This window comes from Melanerpes formicivorus, unplaced genomic scaffold (assembly GCF_026170545.1).
Source record: "Melanerpes formicivorus ecotype bairdi unplaced genomic scaffold, bMelFor1.0.p_v2 SCAF_3, whole genome shotgun sequence".
Lineage (NCBI taxonomy): Eukaryota > Metazoa > Chordata > Aves > Piciformes > Picidae > Melanerpes > Melanerpes formicivorus.
In genome coordinates, this window is record NW_027142355.1 from 13,134,386 (window position 1) to 13,159,965 (window position 25,580).

At 35.2% G+C, this 25,580-nt stretch overlaps 2 protein-coding genes across 5 annotated transcripts in view; one reads left to right on the forward strand and one right to left on the reverse strand.

Moving 5' to 3' along the window:
- Positions 1–25,580, forward strand: part of COG5 (component of oligomeric golgi complex 5) — a 181,775-nt gene that overhangs the window by 21,700 nt on the left and 134,495 nt on the right. The gene's annotated exons all lie outside the window — the stretch shown is intronic.
- On the reverse strand, positions 7,874–13,886 carry GPR22 (G protein-coupled receptor 22). Its single transcript, XM_068166870.1, has 3 exons — positions 13,501–13,886; positions 11,416–12,511; positions 7,874–9,479 (listed from the first exon to the last, which is right to left on the reverse strand). Exon 3 carries the CDS (start codon positions 9,452–9,454, stop codon positions 8,153–8,155), a length of 1,302 nt encoding a protein of 433 aa, XP_068022971.1. The 5' UTR covers positions 9,455–9,479; positions 11,416–12,511; positions 13,501–13,886; the 3' UTR covers positions 7,874–8,152.

The following is a 25,580-nucleotide window of genomic DNA, read 5'->3' on the forward strand; positions in this document are numbered from 1 at the left end:
CTACTGGAGAAGCACTTGTGAACAGACAGAGCACCTTCAATGTGAAATATGTATACAGAAAATGCTCTTCAAATTAAAACAAAAAAAAAAGTATGATCTCTGTTCCTGTAACTAGGAAAAGATGGTAGTAAACTTCTGTAAATTGTTGGAATTGCACTACATTCATGCTGGGGTTGCTTTTCCAGTGTTGTTTCTGTTCTAGCGTTCATGCAGTTTTGTCAGGCAAATCTATAGTTTTGCAATTGATATAGGGAGTTGTGCTGTGCAGATAAAGCCATAGTTTTGCGGATACCCATGAAAAATGCAATTATACATGTCACAGTGGGAGATTAAATAAGCTCTTTTTCTTGAAGATTAAGACTGTAGAGGTGCGTTCATGGGTAGAAAATAAAGAGCCGCAGAAGGGCACTTTGATTAGCAGAGTAAGAAATGACAAGAGCTAAGGACTGGAAAATGAGGCCTGGCAAATTCAGAAGTATGAAATATTTGAAATATGAGATTGCGTACACAGTTTTGTTGTAATTCCTCAAGTAAATTCTGGTTGTTCAGATCTTAAACATAATAACTGTTCACTTCTAACTGGAGTATGAGCCAGTTTAGGTTTAAAAATATCTAACCAAATAGCTGTGGGGAAAAAAAAAAAAAAGACTGAAGTGTAATCTTTGTTCAGGTCCTGGATAGCAGCCAGTACTTCTGCCTTGCCTTAAAGATCAGTGAAGGTGTTCCTGTATGTAAAAAAAAATAATGAGTAAGATGTAATTCTTCCACATAATAAACAGCTTTAAAAATAGGCTGTTTTCACAGGAGTAGTTTTTCCTCTTTCTCTCCTGACTCATACATGTTATTTTCAAATATTAGTTTAATCAAGAATTTTATGTGCTCTTCTCAGTTACAGGTTTGAAAAGTAGTCCAATCTTATATTTATTTACCATTGAGATCTAACCTTCCATTGCTCACAGGCACTATATCTGCTTATTGTCTTTGATACTTTAAATGTAGACCCTGTTTAGCTGAAGAACAGCATGGTCTCATTCTCTCCTAATGTCATTTAAGGGAAAAATGTGAAGACATAATATTTTTAAAATAAGGAATATCCTATTATTTTGAGAACATACTGTTTATGTGGCAGATTGTCTCCAGTTCCAAAGATTTCCACACCTCCCCCCCAAGTTCTTAGCTGACTGAACTAGCAAACTAAGGATGTAGTAGAAATGTCATTTTTGACTGAAACAGAATGGGGTCATAACAAAGCTCCAGTGACCGAAACAAAAGTTTCCCACTTTCATTCCATTTTGTTTAAACCTCTTCTGGGATCTGCACTATAAGCTGTCCAGCTGAGGCAAGATTTTTCTGAAGCTTCTAAATACATGATTTTTTTCTAAAGATGTCTTCATGTGCACTTCTTGTTTGATATGACTGCTGGTGAACTGCTTAGCTCTATTTTATGTTTATGGGCATGTAACCTCATGGTCAAAGTTAGTAAAGGTTTTTTTCTGGCTTCAACATAAAAATTGAAGTTGTTTACTCCATTTGGAAATTCGTGTGATTTGATATCAGTTTGCTTGGTATCTGTTCAGAAAATTAATTTGTAATTCAAAACTCTCACGGTTTTTTTTTTTTTTGTTTCTTTGTTTGTTTTGTTTATTTATTTATTTTTACGGTGCTAATACGCTCCTAGAAAGCCTGTTGTATCTGAAAAAAAACTCTCATGAAATACCTTACTGACTGGAGTAGAAGTAAAAATATATGATAAATATTTTAACTTTATTGTACTTTATATGTATGTGGGTGTGTGGTATTTTGGCAGAAAAGGCAAAATTCCATGAGATTCCTTTTTGGGTTAAGTATCTAGTCTGTGGAAGCCACTGTTGGTTTTATTGAACACATAACTTGGTTACAAGCCGGCTTTGTCCACAAAGTCTTTTCGTATCTTTTGTTCATTGGTAGGTCTCACTTTCGAGCTGTTAGCAGGAATAATAGATCTTCCTCCTTACTGTAAAGGTGTTTTACAACAGCAGCAGTGCTCACATTCACTTCATGTTTTGTGATTATATGTAAGGTGCAAACGGTATTCCTTTTTCCTTTCCCATTTTGTTTATCCTTATGTGTGCTTTCAGCACAGTAGTAAAAGCAACCTAGTACTCCCACGTGTCACATAGTTGTAATCATTTACTAAAGTGGGAAGCCCCCCCCCCCCCCCCCCCCCCTTTTCTTTCTTCTCTTTTTGTGATGGATTTATGGAAAATATCTTGAAATAAGATTTGGGCGGAAAAAAACATGGTACAGAGTAGCAATAGGTTGTTATCAGTTACTGTGCTTTTTCTCCCCTCTACTAATTGTGTTTAATTTGCAGCAAAATCTCACAACAGATTGTGAGAGATCCTAGTACAGTTGAAAGTAAAGCTGTGTTAATATTGCTCTGTTAACAACAGTCTGACATAGTCAGAGTGACACATTTTACAGCAATAATGTTGTTTCAGCAGTGGCATTGATTTGTTTATTAGATATGGTATCAAGTTAAACTGTTACAAGATAGGCTAGGAAGTTCAAGATTGTAACAGGGTAACAGAAACCAAAAGTATATTTCCAAAAATGCAGCTTGGAAAGGAAACAAGGCTGTGTTGTTTGCCAGCAGCCTGGTGTCATCAGCCTGCCTGACTGTGCAGTGTCAGCAGTCTGAATGAGGATATAGAAATGCTTATATGCAAGGAATACAGTTAATTCAAACTATTAAAAAAAAATTAAGAATTTCTAGTTCTGTACCTACAACAGAACTTTCCCTGTAATTCTTCAGGGATTGTTTGTTTGGTTGGTTTTGTTTGCTTGTTTTTAAACATTAATTTCAATTTCTTTTTACTGTGTTAAGAGTTTTTTGCAAAATAGGAAAAACAGCCGATACTGTAATCTGTAATGTAAATACACAGGAAGAGATTTCCTCTGTTCTGACTCAATTTATAACAATCACTGAAGTGCAATTTTAGCAAAGAACATAAAGATGTCTAATGATATTTCTCCTTCAAGTTATTACTCTAAAAAAATAATTAAATTGAGAAAAAGAAGCAGTATCTGAAAACACACTGTGGTAACGAAGCACACTGGAAGCATCACAACAGACTGAAGCTGTCTGACCAATACTGATTTGAGGGAAGATTCAGTAGCGTTTTTCATTTTTATTGCTGGGAATAGACACCTGATAACATTTTCCTTTCAAGTCTGTGCTTGGAATGTATGTACTCGGTACATACTTTGTACTTGGTAAAATGTGTCGGTTAGGAAAAGAGGTAGTAGAGTAATGCATGCTCTTGTCTCTTTTTCTGTGTGTAATTTGTTAAATCAAAAGCCCTTTCTGGTGTTGCTGTTTATGTCATTCTCCTCTCTCCTCCCAGCAATTCTGGCAAGATCATGTATCACACTCAATGATAAGTTCTTCTTGTATTTTTTTTATTACAGTAAAAAAAATTAAGGTTAATATTCTTTGCTTGGCAGGTGCATATTCCTCTTCACCTATATGTGGTCCTAATTGCCATAGCAGCCTTACAGTGGTTCCTTCCACTTTCTGCCCTTTTCCACTTGGCCTTTACTCTCCACCTACTTAGCATTACTTTTTGACACTCTAATGAGTAAATTTTGATTTTCTATTTGTCTGTTTTTTTCTTTTTTTTCTCCTTTTCTTTACTTTTTTTTTTTTTTTTTTTTTTTTTTTTTAGAATTACCCTCAGCAAAATCACCCCCAAACCCTGTATTTCACTTTGCTACTTGAATTGTGTGAATGTTGTATGAAGTAGAAAATTAAGGTAATTAGAGAGTCAGATTCTTCCCTCCTGTTGGTGTAAGACAAATTCAGTGATAGAATAGTATGTGAAACTTGGCTGGTATATAGCTGGAAAATTTCAATGTGGAAGCTGATTGTCCACAGTAACATTTTGCAGATAATTAGTTTGAACAGTGGGAAAAAGGGGAGCATAAGTTAGTGTATTTTCTGTATGTTTTTAATACTCCATTGAAACTTTGCTGAAGACTGTATTTTCTGCTTTTGAGAGTTTAATGGCAGTTGATAACTAAACCACTTTCTTCAGAAGAAACAAACATGACTTTAAAATATTCTGATGACCAGCACATACATTGATGTTGAAAGAAAACTAGTATGTGTATTGGAATATGATATATAGCAGTAAACAGAGCAGAAAAAGTCTTTCTTATGCCCAGGCAGATTATTTTATGCCCAGGTAGATTATATAACTTTTTGAATGTGTTATTTAAAAAAAAAAAAAAAAAAAAGGTGGTGATGGGGAAGAGAAAGCATTTAAGGTGGTGGGGCATAGTGCCTGTCCATCTAGTTCAGAGATACTCCTACCAAAACCTCCTTTATATAAATATATATTTTTTTTTTTTATATATATATATATATGTGTATATATATATATTTAGTTTTTATATATATTAAAAATATTAAAAAATGCTACTGTTCTACTTGACTTTTGTTGCATGTGGATGCATAATAAATATTATGTAAATGTATGTACTTATATAACAATAACGGAAGAGAGGTGTATTGATCTAATATATATCTCGATGCATACATTTTTAACCTGATCTATTTAGAAATCATTGAAGTAATTCCTATTTCCCTGGCACTAATAGAGAACTTCTGACTGTGTAGCAGTGCCTTGTAATCTGTAAAAATTATTCCCAGTTTCAAACTAGATACCTGTGATCTCTTTATTAATGTTTTCCCTGATTGGTGATGTGCCAGTGGGTTAAGGTGTAGTTCTTGAATATTCTCATACGGACACTGTATTCAGCTTTTTGTGTGTTTTTTCGTGTGTTAGCTAACCTCATTTTACAATGTAACACTGAATGGAAGTGCATTTGAAGTTAAAAGATAACACAGTCAGATACCAGCTAATACCCAAGAGGCATTGAATTTGTGGAAATTGACAGTCTTTCTGAGATGTACTTGCTGAAATTTTTAGAGTTGTGTACAGTTTTGCCTGCCTTAGGCTGAATGGTGTGATGTATTAAACTAATGATTCACTGTGGTGAGATGATTTTTGAGAATTTAGTGGGCTCCTTATTGTACAATACTATGGTATATATTTGTCTTTTTTCTTCAGTGATGCTGCCTGGTTTTGTGGTTTTATTCTGTCAAGCACTCACAGCACATCTTCATATGCTTCCTAAAATCCTGTTCTGTGTCAGTGGCATATACAGTGTTCCCTTATTTTGTGTTAGGTCTGTTTTGTGATATAGATCATGTATGATTCTGTTTTATAATGACTCCTGTGTGCATACAGGATTGCAGACATTCTTACTTGTATTATTCCATGCTCTTTGTAGGATTTTCTTCTGCAGACTTCAATGTGTACTCCAATGTGTCATAAATCCTGGTGTTTTGTTTTTCTTTCTTTAGTGAAAGATGAAGAAGAGTAAATGCAAAAATTAATGTACTTACATCCTTAAAGGCAATCAAAGACTGTGATGGGCATAGCCTTTAAAACCTGATTTAATCTCTCAGACTAATTCCTAGGCTGCATTTTTTTCTCTTGTTAGGCAGTACTGGGTCACTGACTCTGACTTTCTAATGAATGAGCTTCTAATGCTAAATGTGTAGTTCTTGAAGTTTTACTTAATTTTGAAAAGTAAAGTCACATTGTCAAGAAACCTTTCAAGTCTGAAAGCTTTTATTAAATGCTTACTTCAGATAAGGACATGATGTAAGGTTTTTCGTGTGTTGTGGTCATTATAATTTCTTTTTTTTTTTCTTTTTAAATAAATGATTAATATTTGTAATTGCTTTGAGAATGCTTTATTGGAAGATAAGTAATAAGTGATATCATATTATGCCGTTAACCCTGGAGATCCACTTTCTCCTTCTTCAGATGCTCAGAATACAGAGGAAAGCTAGGCAGAGAAAAGAGGAAGTTTTTATATATACAGATATATATATATATGTGTGTATATATATAAAAAGTATTTCCTGCTTATGTTTTTTTTTGAGCACATTCCTGAAGAATTTATTCCTGAAAGAATGTTTTTAAAGTGATACATCTGGAGCATATGGGATTAAAAACAAAACAAAAAAAAAATTCAATGCATAAAATGCTCTCAAATAAAATGAAGGATTTAGATTCTTATAGAAAACCAAGGTTAGCTTGAATTAAATCAAAACTGTAACTGGGTTCAGTATAATGCAGATGCTGTTGAGCTAGCTTTAAGAAAAAAAGCCAGGGAAATTATGTTTAAAGATATGTTACACAGAAATTTCAGATAACAAATTATCATCAATTAGATAATAAAACTCCTAGGTCGAATTTGGATGATTTTAAGTGCCTGTTGTTTGTGGAATATGGAACTGTTGTATTATTTTTTGAGTCTTCTATTCTGGTAAGCTATAGGCATGAGCCCAGACTAAGGTACGTTGCAAGTATTTTTTTAATCACAAAATCAATTTTGGCAATACAAGTATGATTAATAATTTAGTGATGTAACAGAAAATATCTTTTTGCTCCCTTAAAATCAGTCTTTTTTTTTTTCTTTTTTTTTTTTTCTTTTTTTTTTTTTCTTTTTTTTTTCTTTTTTTTTTCTTTTTTTTTTTTTTCTCTTAACTTCAGAAAAGTGCTTCAGAAATCCTCATTTTTATGTAACAGTAGAGGTAGTTATAGTCAGACTGCCTTGCGTATTCAGGGATATGCTCTGGGTTTTGTTTTGGGTTTGGGTTTTTTTTTTTCATAGACGCCAATACTTATTGAGAATTATTTTTTTAATTACACTGGTAGCTTGTGACACACTTGAGTAGTTTATGTAACAAGATAAGTGAAATCATGCTAATTGATTTTGCGTTTTTAAATTTTGTTTGCCTCTCCCCCCAGCTGGTAACTAAGTCAATTAATGTAGCCACTGTTCAGTGAAATGATATATTTTAAAAGAATGAAATAGTGCAAGCCACTCAACAAAGTTGTTTGGATAAGTATCTTAATTGTTGCTTTACAGGGCTATGGATGATGATGCCTTTCTAAGGCTTCTTAATTCTCCTTTGCTGGTATAAGATAGAACAGAAAAAGAGAATGTAGAATGATGATATAGCATGACTGTTCAGGAAATAGAGAAACAGAGTCGCCAGCAGCGTTGGTGACTGATTTGTGACAAAGCAGTTGCATGGCTATAATTGAACATGTTCAATGGAGAGGTCAAGTCAAAACAATACAAAATTTACTGAGGGCAAGAAAATTATCTTCTACTTCAGCTGTGGCACTTGACAGCCATATCTATCTATCTATGTAGAGAAAAGGTCCTCAAGTCACACTGGAGGTCTAGCTAAACCACTTCAGTGTGAAAATCTCAGCTGTAGCACAGGTATGGCTTAGATGGTTGCTTGTGTTTTAGCATCAAGCTCAACGATTTTCTTGTCTATGTTTTTTGCCTTAGTTTAGTCTATCTTTCCTCTTAGCACCTTGACCTCTCCTCTGTAGTTATTCAAAGTTGTGTACTTTCTATGTAGAATTTTGGATCTGAGGTTGTACGTACAAGACATTTTGCTGTTTTAAAACGTCCTGCCAGTTTTTGGACCAACGCAAGGAGTTTTTTCCTGACTTTTTCACTGATTTTGAACCATTAATCAAAATAAATGGCTTTGTCTACACACACATGAAAATTGCATGCTGTGGAAAGTTGAAATTAGTAGCTATCTACACATAAGGTCAAAATGTGTCCAACTTTATAGCATTCAGAATATCTCTGATCAAATACTGTTATGAGTTAAATTAAGACGTGTATCATGTAAAATGTGGAATTTGTGCTTTAGAAAAGTAATCCTGAGTGGAATTTTTGCCTAAAAATTATTTTATGTTTGCAGAGAAACTGAGCCGTACAAATATTGTTAAAAGTTTGCACTTCATTAAGGCTATTTATTTTCTAAAAAAAGAGGACTTGAATATTTTTGACAGCTATACACATGGTATTATGCTAACAAACGGCCATGCAACATATATCTTACATAATGAAGAGATTGAATGTACAAGACCTACTCTGTTTAACACACATATTTAAAATTTACAGTCTCACCAATAAGTTAAAAAAGTTTTTCTTATTTGGCAGTATTTTTCTACAATTTGTTCAGATATTCCACTTGATGTGTTTTGGTGAATACTGAAATTTAGTCAGTGACAACCTGAGGTACTAAACATTTCTGCCTTACTTCGTTATCTTCAAAGGTAATCTTTTTGTTCCTTTTGGGCTCTATCCATGAGTTGTGTATTACAGCATTATTTGGCATGGGATCTGCTTCCACTATTGAAACAACTCGCTTTTTCATCTTACTTTTCAGAACTTTCTGAAACTTTTGCCTTGTGAATGCATAAAGGAGAGGGTGAAATATAGTTGTTCCATATGCCATTACAAGAAAACATAATCGCAACTTTACCAAAAGGTCACTTGGGCCCAAACATAAGATAGTGGTGTTTAAAACAGAGATAGGTGTCCAGCAGAGTAGGAATGTTGAGATGATCAAGAGGGACATTCTGAAGACTCTCTTTTGCCGTTCTCGTCGCTCCCGGTGCCGTTTCACAGCTCTGCGTAGAGCAATTATGACAGATACTGAAGTTCTTACACCAAAGACAACATTTTTTCCGCCACTGCTGTGGGACATGTCTGTAGTGTCATGCTGAGTGGTCAAAGAAATAGTCTTTTTCTTTCTAGCTTTCTTCTTCTGTCCTGTTGTAAATCGTGTACCAATCCGAATATTTAGAGCCTGCAGTATTTTGGTGTATGTAATTAGCATTACTATAACAGTGAAGAAAAAGATTGGAATCTGCACAAGAAGGTGGTAGTACATTCCTAGCTCTGTGTGATACTCGTTTGTGCTCACGCACAAAAGGGTCTTATTTTCCCGAGTACTTGCACTTCGAACACTGAAAAAGTTGACTTCAATGAAAGGAATCAGGAAGGAGAAAAGGGAAATGATCCATATTGATGTCATTAGTATCACAGCCCTTCCCATGGTCAGAATTCGATTGGCAGGTTTTACAGAGATGTCGTATCGGTCCAGAGTGATAGCAAAGACATTGATTGCAGTTGAAACACTTGCAAAAGAGACACAGGCCTCATGGAAGCAGCAGATGAGAGCAGTATTACTCTCCAGTGAAAGCAGAAGGATAACTATAGTTAGAGGAATACATCCCACACAAATTATTACATCAAGTACATGAAGGTTCATTGTAATAATGTTACTGACAGAATTGATTAAGTTGGATTTCATACAGTAAAGTACCAGCACGGTGAGGTTGCTGCCAAGTCCCAAAACAATTTCTAGCATCAAAAATCCAGTGAGAGACACTTGAAAGCTTAATGGATATGACAGTGGTTGATACATGTTGGTGTCGATGTCATCAATGGCATCCCGAACTGTAAAGTTAGATTCAGACTGCATGTTGACTTCCAGAGCAGAGGAGAAACACATTCTTTTGTTGAAGTTGTTTTTTCTCCTGAAAGGTGAAATAAAATATGGAACTATTTGATTTCTTTTTTTACCATTTATCGTAGGTAAATTCTGGGGAAGGAGGAGGGAGGAAAAGTATCTATTCTTATCAAGCTCTTGATTTACTGTATGTTTAGAGCATTAGTTGGCATGAACTCAAAAGCCCGAGCATCTGGAATAAAAAAAAACCATAAAGTGAGAAGCTCCCATTTAGGGAGACAAGGTGGTTTTTTTATAGTGATGTGGTTTTTACAAAGGGCCCATTTGTTGAATAAACTATACTTGTGCATTGCCTTTGTATTGCATTGAGAATAATTTTGGAAGAATGTTAAGTATTAACAAATTAGTACTTAAGATCATTTTAGAAAGGCTCTTGTGGAAAAAGAAAGTGATAAGAACATGGTTCACTGTTGCTTATGCATTATAAAAAAAGCATTTACATTATTCATGGCAATTTAGCAGCCCCTTTCTTACGAAGAGTTTGCATTGGTGTCCTGGGCTGAAACTTGGGGCTCTCCAATTGAGTAGATTTTTTACAGGGCTTGAAGACTTCTGGTCACTTTCAGCTTGTGTGCATTTGCATGAATGAAATTTACCACTACAATGTTATAAAGGTATATATAATTCCAAATGCAAAACTTATATGAGTTTGGAGGGATGGAATCTATTATAAAATGCTGATTTCCACTTCCTGAGTTGAATATTGAATTTCTTCAAGAAATCAGTGCCTACATGGAATGGAACAGTATTTAATTTCATTCCAAAGTAGATTTAAGGGAATAATTGTAGAAAATAGTACTTTAAAAGAAAATGACCTCTTTTAGGGGTTTGATTTTGTGTGTTTTTTTTCTTTTGTTTTGTTTTGTTTGTTTGTTGGATTGGTTTTTATACAAATTGCACTTAAAAAGATTTGTGCATGTAGCATGCTTATCTTAGGGATTTGTGAAGTTCAAAATAGTAGCATTTTTTAACAGCTAGGAGAATTTTATGGCTCATCTGCTTTATTTTATACATGCTGATAGACTGCAAATGTAGCATCTCCATGTAATATCTGTTGTTTATACTGTTTAGTCAGCCAGCTCTTCAGTTTGTTTTGAAGTGAGTAAATGAGAGGCTATTCCATTTCTTGCTATACTTGAAGTTTGTAAAGGTTTTTCTTTTAGTGGTTTTAAATTTAAGAGGGGATGTACTTGCCATGAAAAGAAATTTAAGTGTAAAGCTTTGTTTCATTCTGAATACAATTCAAATGGATAGTATTAATGTCAAAAATATGAGCTCTTTAAAAATAAAAGTATGAATTAAGCATACTCGGATATGATGTGCAAATGGATTTCATCTCCATGTCTGAAAAGCCTCAGTTGCACAGTGCTATTAATTGCAAATTGTATGATGAAAATTCTTGGTATGCTTCAACAGCTATTTCACATGTACCTCTTAAATACAAAAGGTATAAATAAGAATGTATTAGTCTCAGATGTGAAATGAAACAAGAAATATTTCAGAAGCTTTGTTTAATTTCTTATTTAGGCAACCTCTATTAGGTTTATATTAACCCTCAGAAATATGATTTCCTCTGTGTATGCTGTCCTGGCTGTGAATGGATTTCAAGAAACCATTTAAAATGCATTATTAGAGAAATGGAGTTATCTCGTATTAGCAAAAAGCCAGGAGGAAATCAAAAGCAGGTCTGCTAAAACAATTGACAGTCTTAACTCTTAACATTATGCCACCTGAGATTTTATGAAAACAGAAAACTTCAGATGTGTTAAGTCTTATGAATAGATTAAACATCACCTCTGTCTTGCATTGGTTAGATTTCAGTTAAATAGAAGTATAAACGTCAAGGCAGGGAGCTAATATACCCAATGCATTCCCCATCTGACCAGTGCCTGTTCCCTTGTAAGTGCTGAGGAGAGGTGGGGTGCATGCAACTTCTGACCTACCTGTTCTCTGTGCCTCAAGGGCCTTTCAGATCATTGCAGCGGCTTGTCATAAATTGATACATGGTGCCACTGACAGATATTTGACATGCACTGTAACCTGGAAACCAAGCAGTAGCTGGGATCTTATTTCATTCCTTGCAGGGTTGTTTGGTTTGGGGGTTTTGTTTTGGATTGTTTTTTTTCTTTTTCCTTTTTTTTTTTGTTCCAGCACTTCAGCAGCAAAAAATTCTGATTGAACATGGGGACTTCTTCATTGCCTGAGATACTTCCACAGAGCAGTGCATATTCTGCTCGTCTGTTCTGAGCTTCAAGCCAGCAATAATGAACAAATGTTCTTTTAAGTGACGTTAATTTCTTTCCCCTGTTGCATTTTGTAGCAGCCTCTTTTTATTTCCCTGGTTTAAAAAAAAATAAATTTCTGATCTCTGTGTTCAGAGTATATGTAGACATCCTTTAGTTTATGCTTGCGTATTTCTTTCTGTAATAATCTTGCTCGTTACTTTTGAGTGATGGCTTAGTCAAAGAAGTTGTTATACATCATAAAATCCAGTTCATGTGCTCTGAGAGTAACCATGAGTTACCTAATTTGGTTTATTTTCATTTAAGGAGTATACACAACAGACCATAAAATTGAGAGAAAAATATCCATTAGTCATTATGACAAATAAGTTTTTAAATAAGTAGTATAGGAAAAGCTTGGTTAAACCCTTATTCAGCTTGCTGGTGAAGTATGCGTGTTCTCCTTTTGGCAATTCATGTTTCATTGTTTCTTCATGCATCAGTAGTTTCCACAATTCTCGTTTTAAATTATAAATCCCTCTTTAAGAAATGCTCACCATTTAAAGAATCAATCATTGCACTCTTCTTTTATGAAAATCTGAGTAGATGTGTTAGTCTTCCGTGTGTATTGTTGAAGTGTCATGCACGTAAATGGTAATACAAATGTGTTCCATGTTTTGTTTCTAATTCCTTTATGTCTTAAGAATGCATTTTAGTGATGCATCTTGCTGCTTGGAGGTCATACAGCTAGAAAGATACTCGGTCAACTGCATTCTTCATATTGTCAGTTGTAAAACTGAATTAGTTGCTGCATGCCCTTGTGAAGGGGAGGAAAAGAAAAGGTTAAAAGTAGGGCTTTTAGTATCAAAATAAAGTAATGCAAGAGTATATGCATTTAATATTACTTACAGATTACATAGAAAATCAGTTATTATGTTCACTTATTTGCTAGTAAAATCATGTCATTCTTCGGTCATCTTTCATTAATTTAGTTTTTTTGGACAAGTTTCCTGTTCTTCAAGCAGTGCAGGTTACAAAAAACCCTGACTAGAAGCTGTAATTGTTGCATGTAGGGTGTCTGTGACTAGAGCTAGAAAATGTTCTATAGCTCCTGTGAGCAGGTAGTTAATACATAACAGCTCTCTTGCCTTCTTGTGAGAAATTAAAGAGAGTCAACAAGCTTTATAGGAAATATACTTTTAATTTGCACACTATTATAATTTCATTTAGTGAAATAAATGTTTAGCTAGTCCATGTTATTAATAAAGGGCTTGAATGTACAGCGTAATGATAGAAATAACTATTAAAAAAGCTCCAAACACCCCCTTACCCTCAAAAAGGGGGATTTCTTGAGCAATTGGAGATTAGTCATATTAGCCAACCTTCATAAAACACTAAGTATACACTAATTACAAGACTGTCTGATCCTTCAAAGAGTAACTTAATCAATCTGTAACATATTTAACTGACAATATTTGTAAATACTGCTGAAGGAGTTAAAAAATATTCCTAGTTGCATTATGTGTTGTTTTTTTCTGGTACTGTATTAGCTTAAACTGTATTGTCTTTATGTGGTACAAACAACACAGGTTCCTAATATTCTACAAGACTTGAATGCAAAATAACAATTTTCTACATAGTGTTTATAATGGAGAGGGGAAGATAGCATTTGACTATTTCCTGATCTGAAATATAACAAGATACTAGCGTGAAATATAAGTTCAATCTGATCTCTTTCCTTTTTTATGAATTCTTTTTTGTTAATTGTTGCTTATTCTGCATACCATAATAAGGAACAGGTCTTACCTCCACTAAAGATTTGATAAATTCTCGATGCAGGTGAAGCAGTTCCAGGTTGGAGGGATTCATTTTGTTCATTTGTTAGCAGAGTAGAAGGGAAAGAGGGTAATAAGCTTGTCTTCAAAAAACGATCTTAATGAAAATATGTGCCTGTACTGTGCCATTGTTTCAGCACACGCTAACGTATACAACTGCTTTAGTTCTGGTTTACAGGCTGCTGCAGTCTCCCACTCTTCCTACTGTAGACTCAATAAGCATCTGAAAATACATAATGAAAGTAATTTAACATACTGAAGGCTTCTTGTCTCCAGAGACACCACTGAGATTCAAGCTCTCTCTAAAAAAAAAGCAGTGCTTCTGAGAGGAAAGCTTGCGATGGGCAGCTTTTGCAGAATGACAGCCTACCTTGTCGCTTCTCCTCACTGCAGAGAGATGCAGTGCATTCACTAATTTTGATTGGTCAGTGATGTTGGGCTTAAATTGTGCTTCATATATGGGATTGATGCCCTCCCTCCCCCCAATTTATATAAGGATTCTTTTGTAAAAGGACTAAATTTATAAAGGAGTTATGAATTCTGGAATATATTAAGGTTATGCCAGTTTTATTTTTACCTTTTCACTCTTTACTTTGTGTACACTGGAAACCACACGACACTGACAAAAACAAACACAACAAAAAAAAGAGGATTAAATATTTATTACTTAAAATGCTTCCAACAATCTATATTTGAATTTGCCTACTTTCCTTTATTTTTCTATTTTTTTTTTATTTTTTCCTAAGAACATCTCTGGAAAAAAAAAATCTCACTTTGAGCCATGCTGAATTTCACCAGATAGGTTTATATGTAAGTGAACATTTAGGTCTTGTCTTGAATGAATTATTTTCAGAGCAAATTGGTACCTGCATGCATATTATGAATATTTCCATTAGAATTCATAGAGATTATTCAGACCCTTAAAATGGGTTGATAATTCAGTTTAATTGTGAAGCAGAAAAGAGTGTTTTTTTTTTTAAATGATTCATCACGATATACAGTATATGTATAATAATTGGTAATTTTATTGAAATATTGATGTCTGAAAAACCCCCATGTATGTTTCACTTTAATTGTGCTAGAGACATCACAGGGTTTTTATGGATGTCCTGCATGATGTTCTTGACCCTGACTTTACAGGGCATGCCTTAATTTTCAATTTTGTTTTGTTTTGTTTTGTAATTTTTTTCTGAATCTGTTCTATCGGTATAAACAGTGCTGTCAGCTGCATAATGAGGAGCAAGAGAAGCGTACCGCAATATGTGTTTTCACTAGTACCAATGCTTAAATAAATCTTGGAAATAAATTCACTATACAACCCCAAACAATATATTTTTTTTAAAATTGACTCGCTGAAGCAAGTAATAGAGGAGTATCTGAGTATAAAACGTTCTGCTGGTAGTTTTTCATCTCAAATAAGTGTGGAATGTGGGTCTTTCTCTGTTGTGTTTGGTTTTTTTTTAATTTATTTTAAAGATTTATTTTAAAAATGTTTACATTTATTTTTGAAAGTTTGATTAAGTACTAAATGTTTAAGCATGGTTCTTCTATAAGCTGTTGTATTAAGATGACAGGTTTGGTCAAATTTTGGTGGGGTACTCTGTTTTTAAGTGGTTTATACAATTATAAAATGCAGTTGTGTAACTCAGATGTCTGCATTTCTTCTGTTAATGTTTTCTCTCTGAGAGCCATCCAATATATTATTTATCTTTAGGTAACAGCATACTTTATTTATTTTTTGAAAAGGCTACATATCTGATTAGTGTGCTTCCTGTTTCCTTTATTTAACACTTCAATAAAGACTGCAGAAACTTTGAATAAAGATCAGTAGGTACCAGCTGGCTATGCTGATTGAGCTCTTTGAGCTGTCTCATATCATCTGCCTCCTGAAAGCTTGAAACTAGTGATCCCAGCATAACTCTTATGGGTGACATGATATAGAGGATTCCTGAAACGAAAGTATAAATACTAAGATATTAAAGAGATTTACTTGCTTCACTTTCAGTATGACTTGGGATAAATAGGGAAGCCTGTTTAAATTTAAACAGATGAATCTTCATCTCCCTTTCTAATTCTTCAGTGTTTGCCTGAACAAAGATGAAGATATTGGCTGAGCTGTACTGCTAGAAAGAAAAAGATACAACAGAATTTTGGATATAGTGTGAATATGTGGTTCAAACACAGGTAAAGGGGTCATGAAAGACTTCCTATATTACTAAAGACAATTTGGCTAAAGTTTTATCTGCAAAAAAAGTGTTTGAGAAGAATGATGTGGAACTGAGTTTTGAACATATCAAGCTTAAGTTTTCTGGAGAGAAAATCAGGAGAAGTAACTGTACCATATGGAGGCAATTGGGAGTAGGTGGATGGATAGACATGCTTACAAGCCATTGCTGTACAGATGCTAGTTAAGATGGTGTGAACAGATGACATCATCCTCAAAGGGTAGATAGAGAAGAGTGGGCAAAATGAGCCATGTGTAGACACCCAGCATAGACAGAAAAATGTGCTGTTCTTATACCTGTTTCTGTATCAGTATAGAATAGAAGAGAAAGAATTTTGGTTTTCAGGTGAATGGAAAGTGGGATGGAAGGGTAATATGAGGGTGGAAATATTGGGGAACAGCAGGAGCCTTAAACCAGGAGCTTGGTGATGAAGGATCTTAGGACCGAGAATGGCAACACAATGGAAGAGGGAGACCCAGAATCTGACAAAGAATAGAACCGTGAAGGGCTGAGGCTACTGGGTCTGATGTAGGGAGAAAATAAATGCAGAGGCAGGAGCTGGAAGCAAAGTGGAACATGTGCATGTAAAGAAACATAGGGTACACAGGGGTGAAGGTAACTGCAATTGCTGCAGTATACGCCTCTGTAGTACTTTTAAATTGAATTCAGGACTCATAACTGTCAAAGCATGTTTTTCTGTTTTGTTGAGAGCTGGAAGTGAAAGAAATTTGGAAACTGTAGCATATTTCTTGGTCTTTTTCCATCTTTTATCTACTGTTTTACATTCTGCATACAGGAAACAATGTCCTGGCATTAACTAGGGCATTCTGAAATAGTGGTAGGTCATTTGTAGATGTAGAGGTCTAAACTCTACTGGTGAATTGATGATCACCCCAATTGCAAGTTCTTGCACTGCAGTTGTTTTAAAGAAGTGTCATTAAAAAGACTCTTTAGCCTCACATGATCTAGCAGGGCCAAATGAAGTATGCAGTTCTGATGTCTGTGGCAGAATCTTTGATTTTGGAGCTTTAGCATTCTTTTAATGTGATTTAGGCTTTAACTTTAAATAAATACACCACAGACTGTCTTAACATCCTGGTGTCATAGGGAAGTTGTTTTGACTTACTTCCCTTGTTCTCTGCATCATCCTTTTTTTTTTTTTCAGTGTCTACAGTTACCTTCCTTGAATGCTCCAGTAGTGCTATTTCTTTTTTTGGGCCGCACATCTTGTTTCCTACTTTGAATCTTGCTGGTTATTTAGTGGCTATTTAGAATTTCACTACTTCTGGGTCTAAAAATGTCATCTGTTCCTTCTATTTGCAAGAGATTTGGACTTCTAAGTCATACAAAAATGTCAGTGATGCATAATTTCTTTAGATCTGAAGTTGCTTTTGAGAATGAATATTGGGTTATTTTGGACATTTTGCCCTGGGATTGCTCTTCAGCATTATTTACATGGTGCACCAGCAAAATTTCAGCTGGATAGATCCTCCTGTACCTTACACTTGCCTCCAATGGGCAGTGTGATAGCCAATTCTAGCATAGCTCTTCTGGATAGTTTATTGTCTGTGTCTATTTTAGCAGCCTGTGATCTCTATCTAAAATGTGTTTCTTACCTCTTTGCATCTTGGTTTCCTCAATCGTCTTTTGCAAAGTACTTTATTAGAATGTTGTTGAAAATCCAGCAACTTTTATGGTATCAAGGAAGAACAGAGAGTGAATAATAGCAGTTTGAATTTGGGAGTTGTACCAACATGCTCTCCTTATGCTGGATTTGTCAAGGTGTTCATGTTGCTGACCTACATCATGCTGCAGCATACTTTTATGTTGAAATGGTGTAAACCTGTCTCCTGTACAAATACACAAGGTCTAGTTGTAAAAGGTTTACTGTTGAGTGATATGCTGAATAGATGATGAAAGATCTGCTGGGATGTGTATGTAGGTACCATTCTGAGTCTGATGGTGATGAAGTCTTTTCACAGAATCCCAGAATGATGGGGTTGGAAGGGGCCTCTGGAGATCATCTAGCCCAAACCCTTTGTCAGAGCAGGTTCACCTAGGATGGCATTGAGGTGGATTTTGAATGATGGCAACGATGAGACTCCACCATCTCTGGGCAGCCTGTTCCAGTGCTCTACCACCCTCAATGTAAAGAAGTTCCTTCTCATGATTAGATGGAACTTCCTACGTTCAAGCTTATGCCCATTACCTCTTTCCTTTACTCCCTGTTATTATTATTACCTGTTTTCTTTACTCCCTGATTCTTGATTGCCATGGAGTTTTTTTCTTTTTTTAAATTAATTAAATTTCTCAGTTTCTCCATTTTAGAATTACCTCCATAGACTTAAAAAAAGTTGAATTTTCCAGCTTAATTATCTAGCATTTTGTTGTGCTGCCTCGTCTGTTGCAAAGATACATACCTTTGGGAGCAACAGAAAGGCAAGTGTTTTAAAATAGATATTAAATGTGTAATATAGATGTTATATTCTTATATATTTTTTTATATATATGTATATTCATTTTCAAGATACAAAGCTAATGTTAGCTGCTTGAGTATGGAAAAATTACCAACTTATGATGTGAAACAAGAATGCTTTAATAGATTGATTTGGTGTTGTGTAATTGTTAAGCATAGGTTAGTTGTTCAGTAGTATTCCATATTAGTTCAACTATTGATCTTTTCAGCACTGAAAGTTCCTGTATTCCTGAGGAATGTGTAAGTTATAGAATGCCCTTTACCAATTAATGATGATGAAACTATCATCATGCTTGCACTGTAACAGGTTGTGAAAGTATGCCTGAAAGAATGTTGATTCCATAACTTGGAATGTAGTTTAGCAGAATATCTGAAGAGTGCTGACACTGATAGCTGGAGTGCTGACACTGTGTGCCTGTAGAATGAGGGAATATTGCCTCATGGTTTAAAGTCCCAGATGGTGTCTTACATTGAGTTCATCAGAGTGTTTTGTATGTTGGAGGAAACTTCTGATGTTATTTAAGTTGCTGTGCTAGATGCATGATGGAACAGCATCAATATGAATGTTTTTTATTATTGTTATTACAGTGAATGTGATTTGGAGGTAGCTGAATTTGCCATGCACGGTCTAGGCTTCAGGATCTGGTTCAGAATTCTCCAGCAGATACGCTTGATGCTGTGGAAACCATGCCTGAGAAGGTGTTTGGGATGGGTAGCAGCAGGAGCAGCATTAGCTGCCCTGTTACAAAAGCAATCCCCTGATGCAGGAGTTTTGTTACACACCTTCCTGCTGTAGTATTCTTTAAATGGAATTGCTAACTTAAAACAAAGCAAGAAAACAGGAAGCTTTTATCAAAAGTAATTTATTTGACAGAGCTCTTGGATAGGTCTTTGTTTCTACTAAGTTTTAAAAATAGGAAGGCAATACTGTTTCATCTTTATTAAGACAAAATGTCAACATGGTGTGCCTAGTAACAAGTATTCTAGCTGAAATTTGGAGATGAAAGTCATTGCCCTGTAAGTGAGAAGTGAATAGGTATCACAACATAAACTGTGTCCCTTTCATTTTGTTAAGATCAGCACAGTGGTGGTGAAGATTGCCACCAGGGTGAGTTTATCCATTGCCGTCTCACTCAGCCTCTTGGCTGATTTGATTTGGAAGTGCTACAAAAAGCGCATGAAAAAGGATCTAGTAGGCTTACTGCCTTTAAAATCAAAGTTTAGTGGCCACATGCAGTAGAAACTCTGCATGTTTCCATGTAACTGCAGTGAGAGGAGCATACTTTGCCTTCTTCAGACAACAAAATAAAACCTAGTTAGATTCCACTCCCCAGTTGTGAATGACTGCTAAAAGTGGTTGAAACCATCTGTCAAGCCCCTCTACAGTTCAAGTATAGGAAGCAGTTCATATCAGTCTGATAGTGGTGATACTCCTCACATTAAGTTCTCAAAATCTGAAAAATTATATGCAGTACTATTTTTTTTCTTGTCTGGTTTTGTTAATGATAAAGTACTTTGTCTTCCTCTCTTTGCCATCTTAGTTCTAAATGTCTGTTTATTTGGTTCATGTTTACCTGTTTAATACTTCCACTGCAAAATTTTTAACCCAGCATTATCACAGTAATCAGTACTTGCTTGGATCTAGGGTAGAATACTTGAATAAAAATTTTCCAGTGGTGTGATAATACATAAGGTGTTTGGTTGTCAGCTAAATGCATACTTTAATAAACGTTACAGGCTGTGATGGTAGCAAACACTTAATACCATTTGTGAGAGAATAAAATCTGCTCTTTGTAGCCGTGAAGCCTGTAGGGAAGGCAGCTGTTACAGCGTACTTTGGGGCAATAAGTGTTGATACCAGTCACAGAATGCATATTCAGTATTCTTAATCTGGAACAAATTTATATGGACAGGTAGAGCATGGATTGACACTTTTTACTAAGGGTTTTAGCTGCTTGTGCGGTATCTATGAATGCAATACCTGGGTATCCTGTATCTGCTTCATAATTTCTCTTTACATCATTCTGATTTGTAGAAAGCCAGCTTGGCCACATGCTAGAAGCCTAGAGCAGATCTGGAGAGTCTGTTTTTATTTCATGAATCTGTTCAGTCTACAATACAAGACCAATTTGTCTTTGAAAAATGCAGGGACTGTATAATTTCTCCACATTTGTTCTCTTTGCAGTTCTTTAAACAGATTTTTGTGTGTCTAACTAGACTTGACAAAGCTAAGGCAGTGCTTTGGGGTAATAATGAGTGAATGGAGGGTGGAAAAATAGGTTGTGTATTGAAATCTTGCTCTTAGGACACTATTTTTTTCCCCCTGAAGTAAAGTAATGTATTGGCAAAGTCAGAATATAAATTATTTCTTGCACTAACTTTACTTCTGTCTAAATTGCTTTAAGCCCTCAACTGCATTGGAAGGGAGTGGAAAAAACAACAACCCACCAGAACATGCAAATAATTAATGAGATTTAAAAAAAACCCACAATATTGATGAAACACTGTAGAATTCTCTACTTCATCATCCAGCTTTTCAAAATTGAGCACTACAACTCCCCATCTATAAGGAAACAGGCCTTGCAGCATGTGTAGAATATTAAAGACAGGACAAAACCAGAACCATCTAGGAGCTGTTGCTACTGACATCAGATACAAAGTGTAAAGATATTTGCTGAACAACACATATATCATATTGTATGTAACAAAGAAATCAATATTATGAGTAGAAAAAACTGGATATAGTGCTTTTATGTATTGTACCTTGGGTTGTGCCATACTGGAAAAACTTTTCTTTTATATATGACTTGCCTTGTATTTTCGCCCATTTCTCCTTTTCCTCTCCTTCCTAATATAATTTGCCTCTTAGATGTGCATGTGATGTGGCATAAGGAATTAAAAAGTATTTAGGATGAAACAGATATGGAGTTGATAGGATGAATTTTTTGAGGAGAACTAAAGGAGTCAGATTTTCAGACAGGGAAGTTGTGAAAACTGCTACAAGGGTGCCTGAGTTTCTCTTCAGAATTGTTGATATAGGCTTCCCTTGTTTTCTTTGTGATCTTTTACTGTTAAGTGGTCAGTGAATGTTGAGTTTCATGGTTGCTTTTGTAGGAAGCTGCCAAGAGCTTGTCTTGTAAACCATGCTTATTAGGCTTTTATTATTTTTCTTCTTTTTAAATCTTCAACAATATCAATATTTCTTCACTTTGGTACCACAATATAATTCCTGTGGGTCTGAGTGCCATGTATGGCAATTTGCTGGATATCATCCTGTGATCATCTGGGCGTGAAATTGCACATCCGCAACACAAAGAAATCAGAGTGGAAATGCAGTTGATCCCAAAAATTCCAAAGACCAGCAGCTGCAGAGAGAACTGTGGACTGTAGAGAATTCACATAAAATTGCTGATCTGTAATTTCAAATCTTTGTTTAAATCTGTGATTATAACACAAAGTTTATTTTCTCTTTATGTGATTGCTTGAAAGCATCTATATTTTCAGTGTTTTTTAAGATCGCTGAGAGCTGCTAGTTATAGATGCTGAAGAAATGAATTCACCAAATCACTAATCCTTTTAAAATTTTAGATTCTTTTTAGAAACATACCCAGCTGATACAATTTAATATTCTGTTCTTGTGCAGAGTCTTGGCTAATGCATCTGTTGAATGAATAAACAAATGGAAAGAAATGCAGTTTTAGTTCTCGCATAAAACTATTTTTATTGCTTGCTTGTAAAATTGGCAGCAATATTCTCTTCTGGAATAGCATTATTGGTTACTGACACAGTGGAATAATAATAACAGTTAGAAATAAATGTGAATTTAGCTGAATTTTATTGCTTGGGCTTTATTTATTATTTTTAAGTAATCCTAGCACCTGCAAAATAATGTGAGATGCTAGTTTCTCTTTTGACAGATATTACATATTCATATATTAATGTACAACTTCTGATCTTCATTGATTGCTGTTATCTAACAAATGCTTGCTAGATATCAAAGCAGTCTGTTGCTGTGAACAGATGAGAGATTGGGCCAACCTGCTTTGGCTGAGGTTCAGGAGACCAGCCAGGTAGCTGCTGGTTTACCCTCTGGACAGAAAAATACATTTCTTTTCTTCATCTGCCTTTTGGCTTTTCCTTTCCTACTGAGATAGTAATCCAATTGTTTGTTTTGGTATTTGAATAATATTTGAACTTTTAATGAGGAAATTCTGTTATGCTTCTTTGGGGAGGATAAAATAATACTCAAGTAGTTTTAATTGCAGTACCCAACTCCTTGCTATTCAGTTCTGTTGAGAAATACAGGGTTGCTCAAAAGGCCTGCTGTGTCCACCTCACAAGGCCTTCTCAGGACTGTTGCAGATCCTCTACTGGACCTGGGGATTCTGGGTGATGACTGAGCTGGAAAAAGGCACACTGGATTACTTCTGAAGAAATCTCTGTTTGCTCCACTGGATTAAAATCCTGCTGTCATCACCGCCTCTGGCAGGCAGTGTTTGCTGTGAGTCTGTCTTGTTCAGCTGAACAGTGTGTGCTAAGTGGTTATTCTCTTAATCCTAAAGCTATGATACACATTCCATTGTATTATTTTTATATGAACATGTATACATCTGTGTATATAACAAAGTATATAATGGTTATAAATTCAGCTTTATTTCTGTGGTAGTGGTGTGAATTACACTCGTTCTGGCAACAGGAAAAGCATTATTTCTCTAAAACAAAACTATTGTTATTTACTTAGTTGACCTTATGCTATGGCCTTTCTAGCAACAGAAGACTGAGAAAATGATGTCTTAACGCTTTTTTCCTCTCCTGGTCTTTAATTGTCACTAAAACTTTCTAATGTCTTTGCAGAGTGGAATGGGAATGCAGTTACAAAGTTTTCCATGACAACAGTGAATTGAGTCCCTTCAGTTGCTTTGTTACAACTCTTAAGTGCCAATTTAACAGGAATTAGCATGCGTCCTTCAGATTTTTCTATCAGAGTCGACATTGCAAGTAATTACAAACAATAAACTGTTTGCTTCATGCTTCTAATTGCTTCACAGAAATCTTCATCCTGGTTTGCCAGCATCCAAGAATAAATCTTTCTCTGTGCTCTTGAAAATCCTTTTCTGGTGACATAGGTACGTTTAACAGTCCAGTATAATTTCATGAAGGGAAATCTCATGATAAATTTAGGGAAAGAAAAATGAAAGTAAGTATCCTACAGTCAAACAAATATTAATAAAGACAAGACTATTCAATTCAAGGAATGAAAAGTCTACAAGTAATTCTGCTTGCCGTCTTTTGGAGTAGATTCTCATAATTGTAGAATTCTTCAGCAGCTTTTAGGAATTGCAGCATTTTATTGCAGAGCACTTTGTAAATTGGCAAACCCTAATGTAAAATGTTTCTTTACCTTATGACAATATGTAGTCTCTGCAGAGGTGTGACATGCGGGAGAAAGATCGTAGAGCAGTTTAGAGGTGAACAAAGCCCCTATCTGAACTGGAAGGAAGGGATATATGCCCAACAGTGAGTGCATCAAAAGCCATGGGAGAACAAGCTGTGGCAGCTGGCGCTACAGGAAAGCCATAAGCCAAAGCCCTTCTGGTTAGCGTGCATGAGAAGGACAGCAGCACAGAAGCTATGTTTCTGCTCATTTTAGTTTTCCTAAGTTCTTAATGGTGATGAATTTGTTCCGTTGCTCACCTAAAGGGAATGATTCAGAGAAGAGAACTAAATGCCTAAATACTTGTTAGTTTGTCAAAATACCCAATAATATATGCTTCAAAGTGGAATCATACTTCCAGAGAGGTAACAAAAAGTAATGCTGAATTTGAGATAAGGTCCTCTCAGTGAAGAGGCTTTCTGAAAAATGGTACTTTTCACCAAAGATGAGCCTGCTGTAATGGCAATGGGAAAAACAGATCAAGACATGGTTTGAATGGAGATTTTGACTCTGGTCTTACTTATTTTTACAATGGAATTCGTTCTCCACCCCGCTTCCAAATAACAATCTTTTTCTTTTGGCATTTCTTCTGCTTAAATGTTTCAGAAGGATTATTTTCTGTGTGGGGGTTGGGGAAGGTGGAAAGGCAGACTCAGATGTATAGTGTTGGAATCAATTTCTGCTGAAATTTAGGTTTTTGTGCAAATAGTATTCCTGTCTTTTCTTACTTTTCTAATCTGAGACATTAATATCAAATAAAAGGGGTTATCATGATTTGGGATTATTCCTTTATGTAACCAAACCAGCTCATAGAAGTTTCTAAAAACAAATCATTGGTTTATAGTTGAAGGTGTAAAGAAGTTCTTCACCTCCTGCACTTGGAAAGACTTCATAATTCTCCAGTTAAGTTACATGTACTCATGGGCAGAAATAAGTCAAAGGGGAAAAAAAGGAAAAATCAGTGTCTTTGAATGGATGAAGCATTGGTCTAAATCCCAAGGCAGAATTAATTAAGAGACAAAGAATGATGCTTCTGTTGCAACACTGATCACAGGACTTTGGCTCTAACTTTGATTTAAATGTAAACTTGTTCATTGGACAAGTTGCTTGGTGTTCAACTTCTTCCCTGTATAAAAACATATAAAACAGTAGTAAAAAATGCTGTGAGATTTTAAGATGGAAACTGTAGGCAAGTGCTCTCTACTAAAAGTTATTTTAAAAGATAGTCTATAATTTTTGAGCAGTTTTGCAATCTGTGACCTTGCATGATGAATGAAAAGCAGTAGAGAAAATTTTTTTCACTTTCAAGCTTCAGGCATCAATACACTTTTTAAAATATAATGAGAAAATGCTGTGCCAATTGCATCTGAATGTGGTGTTTTCCTTTCCTTACCTGTTTAAAAGATGAGTATGACTGACTGTGTAAATATCAATAGCTTTAAGGACCTGAGGAAAATTACTGAGAAAAAGAGAATCTGGGTAGGCTCAAATAGTGCAATTTCAATGAAACATTTTAAATAGAATTTCTTGTAAGTAGACTTGTAATTGCAGAATTGTAGAATATCATGTAGGAAGGGACCGCCACCCCACCTGCTGTGAGCAGGGACATAGTTAACTAGATCAGTTAAATTATTTAGTCTTAAGTAGTTCTCCCAAGATAATAAAAAAATATACAAGTCTTCAAGGCACCCAGTCACCTTTGTGAAGAAAATGGCAGCTAGTAAGAAATTAGCACAAGTCAAAGGATTCTTTGCATTTACATTGGTTTGAAAAAATTAACGGTGCACAAAACTCACATAAAATTTCTCATTCATTATTTACTAAATATTAACCTGTTTGAATTATAGACAGTCCTTCATCATTGCCAACAGAGGCATACTTTATTCATACTTGAAGGAGGAAACCAGCTTATAAAC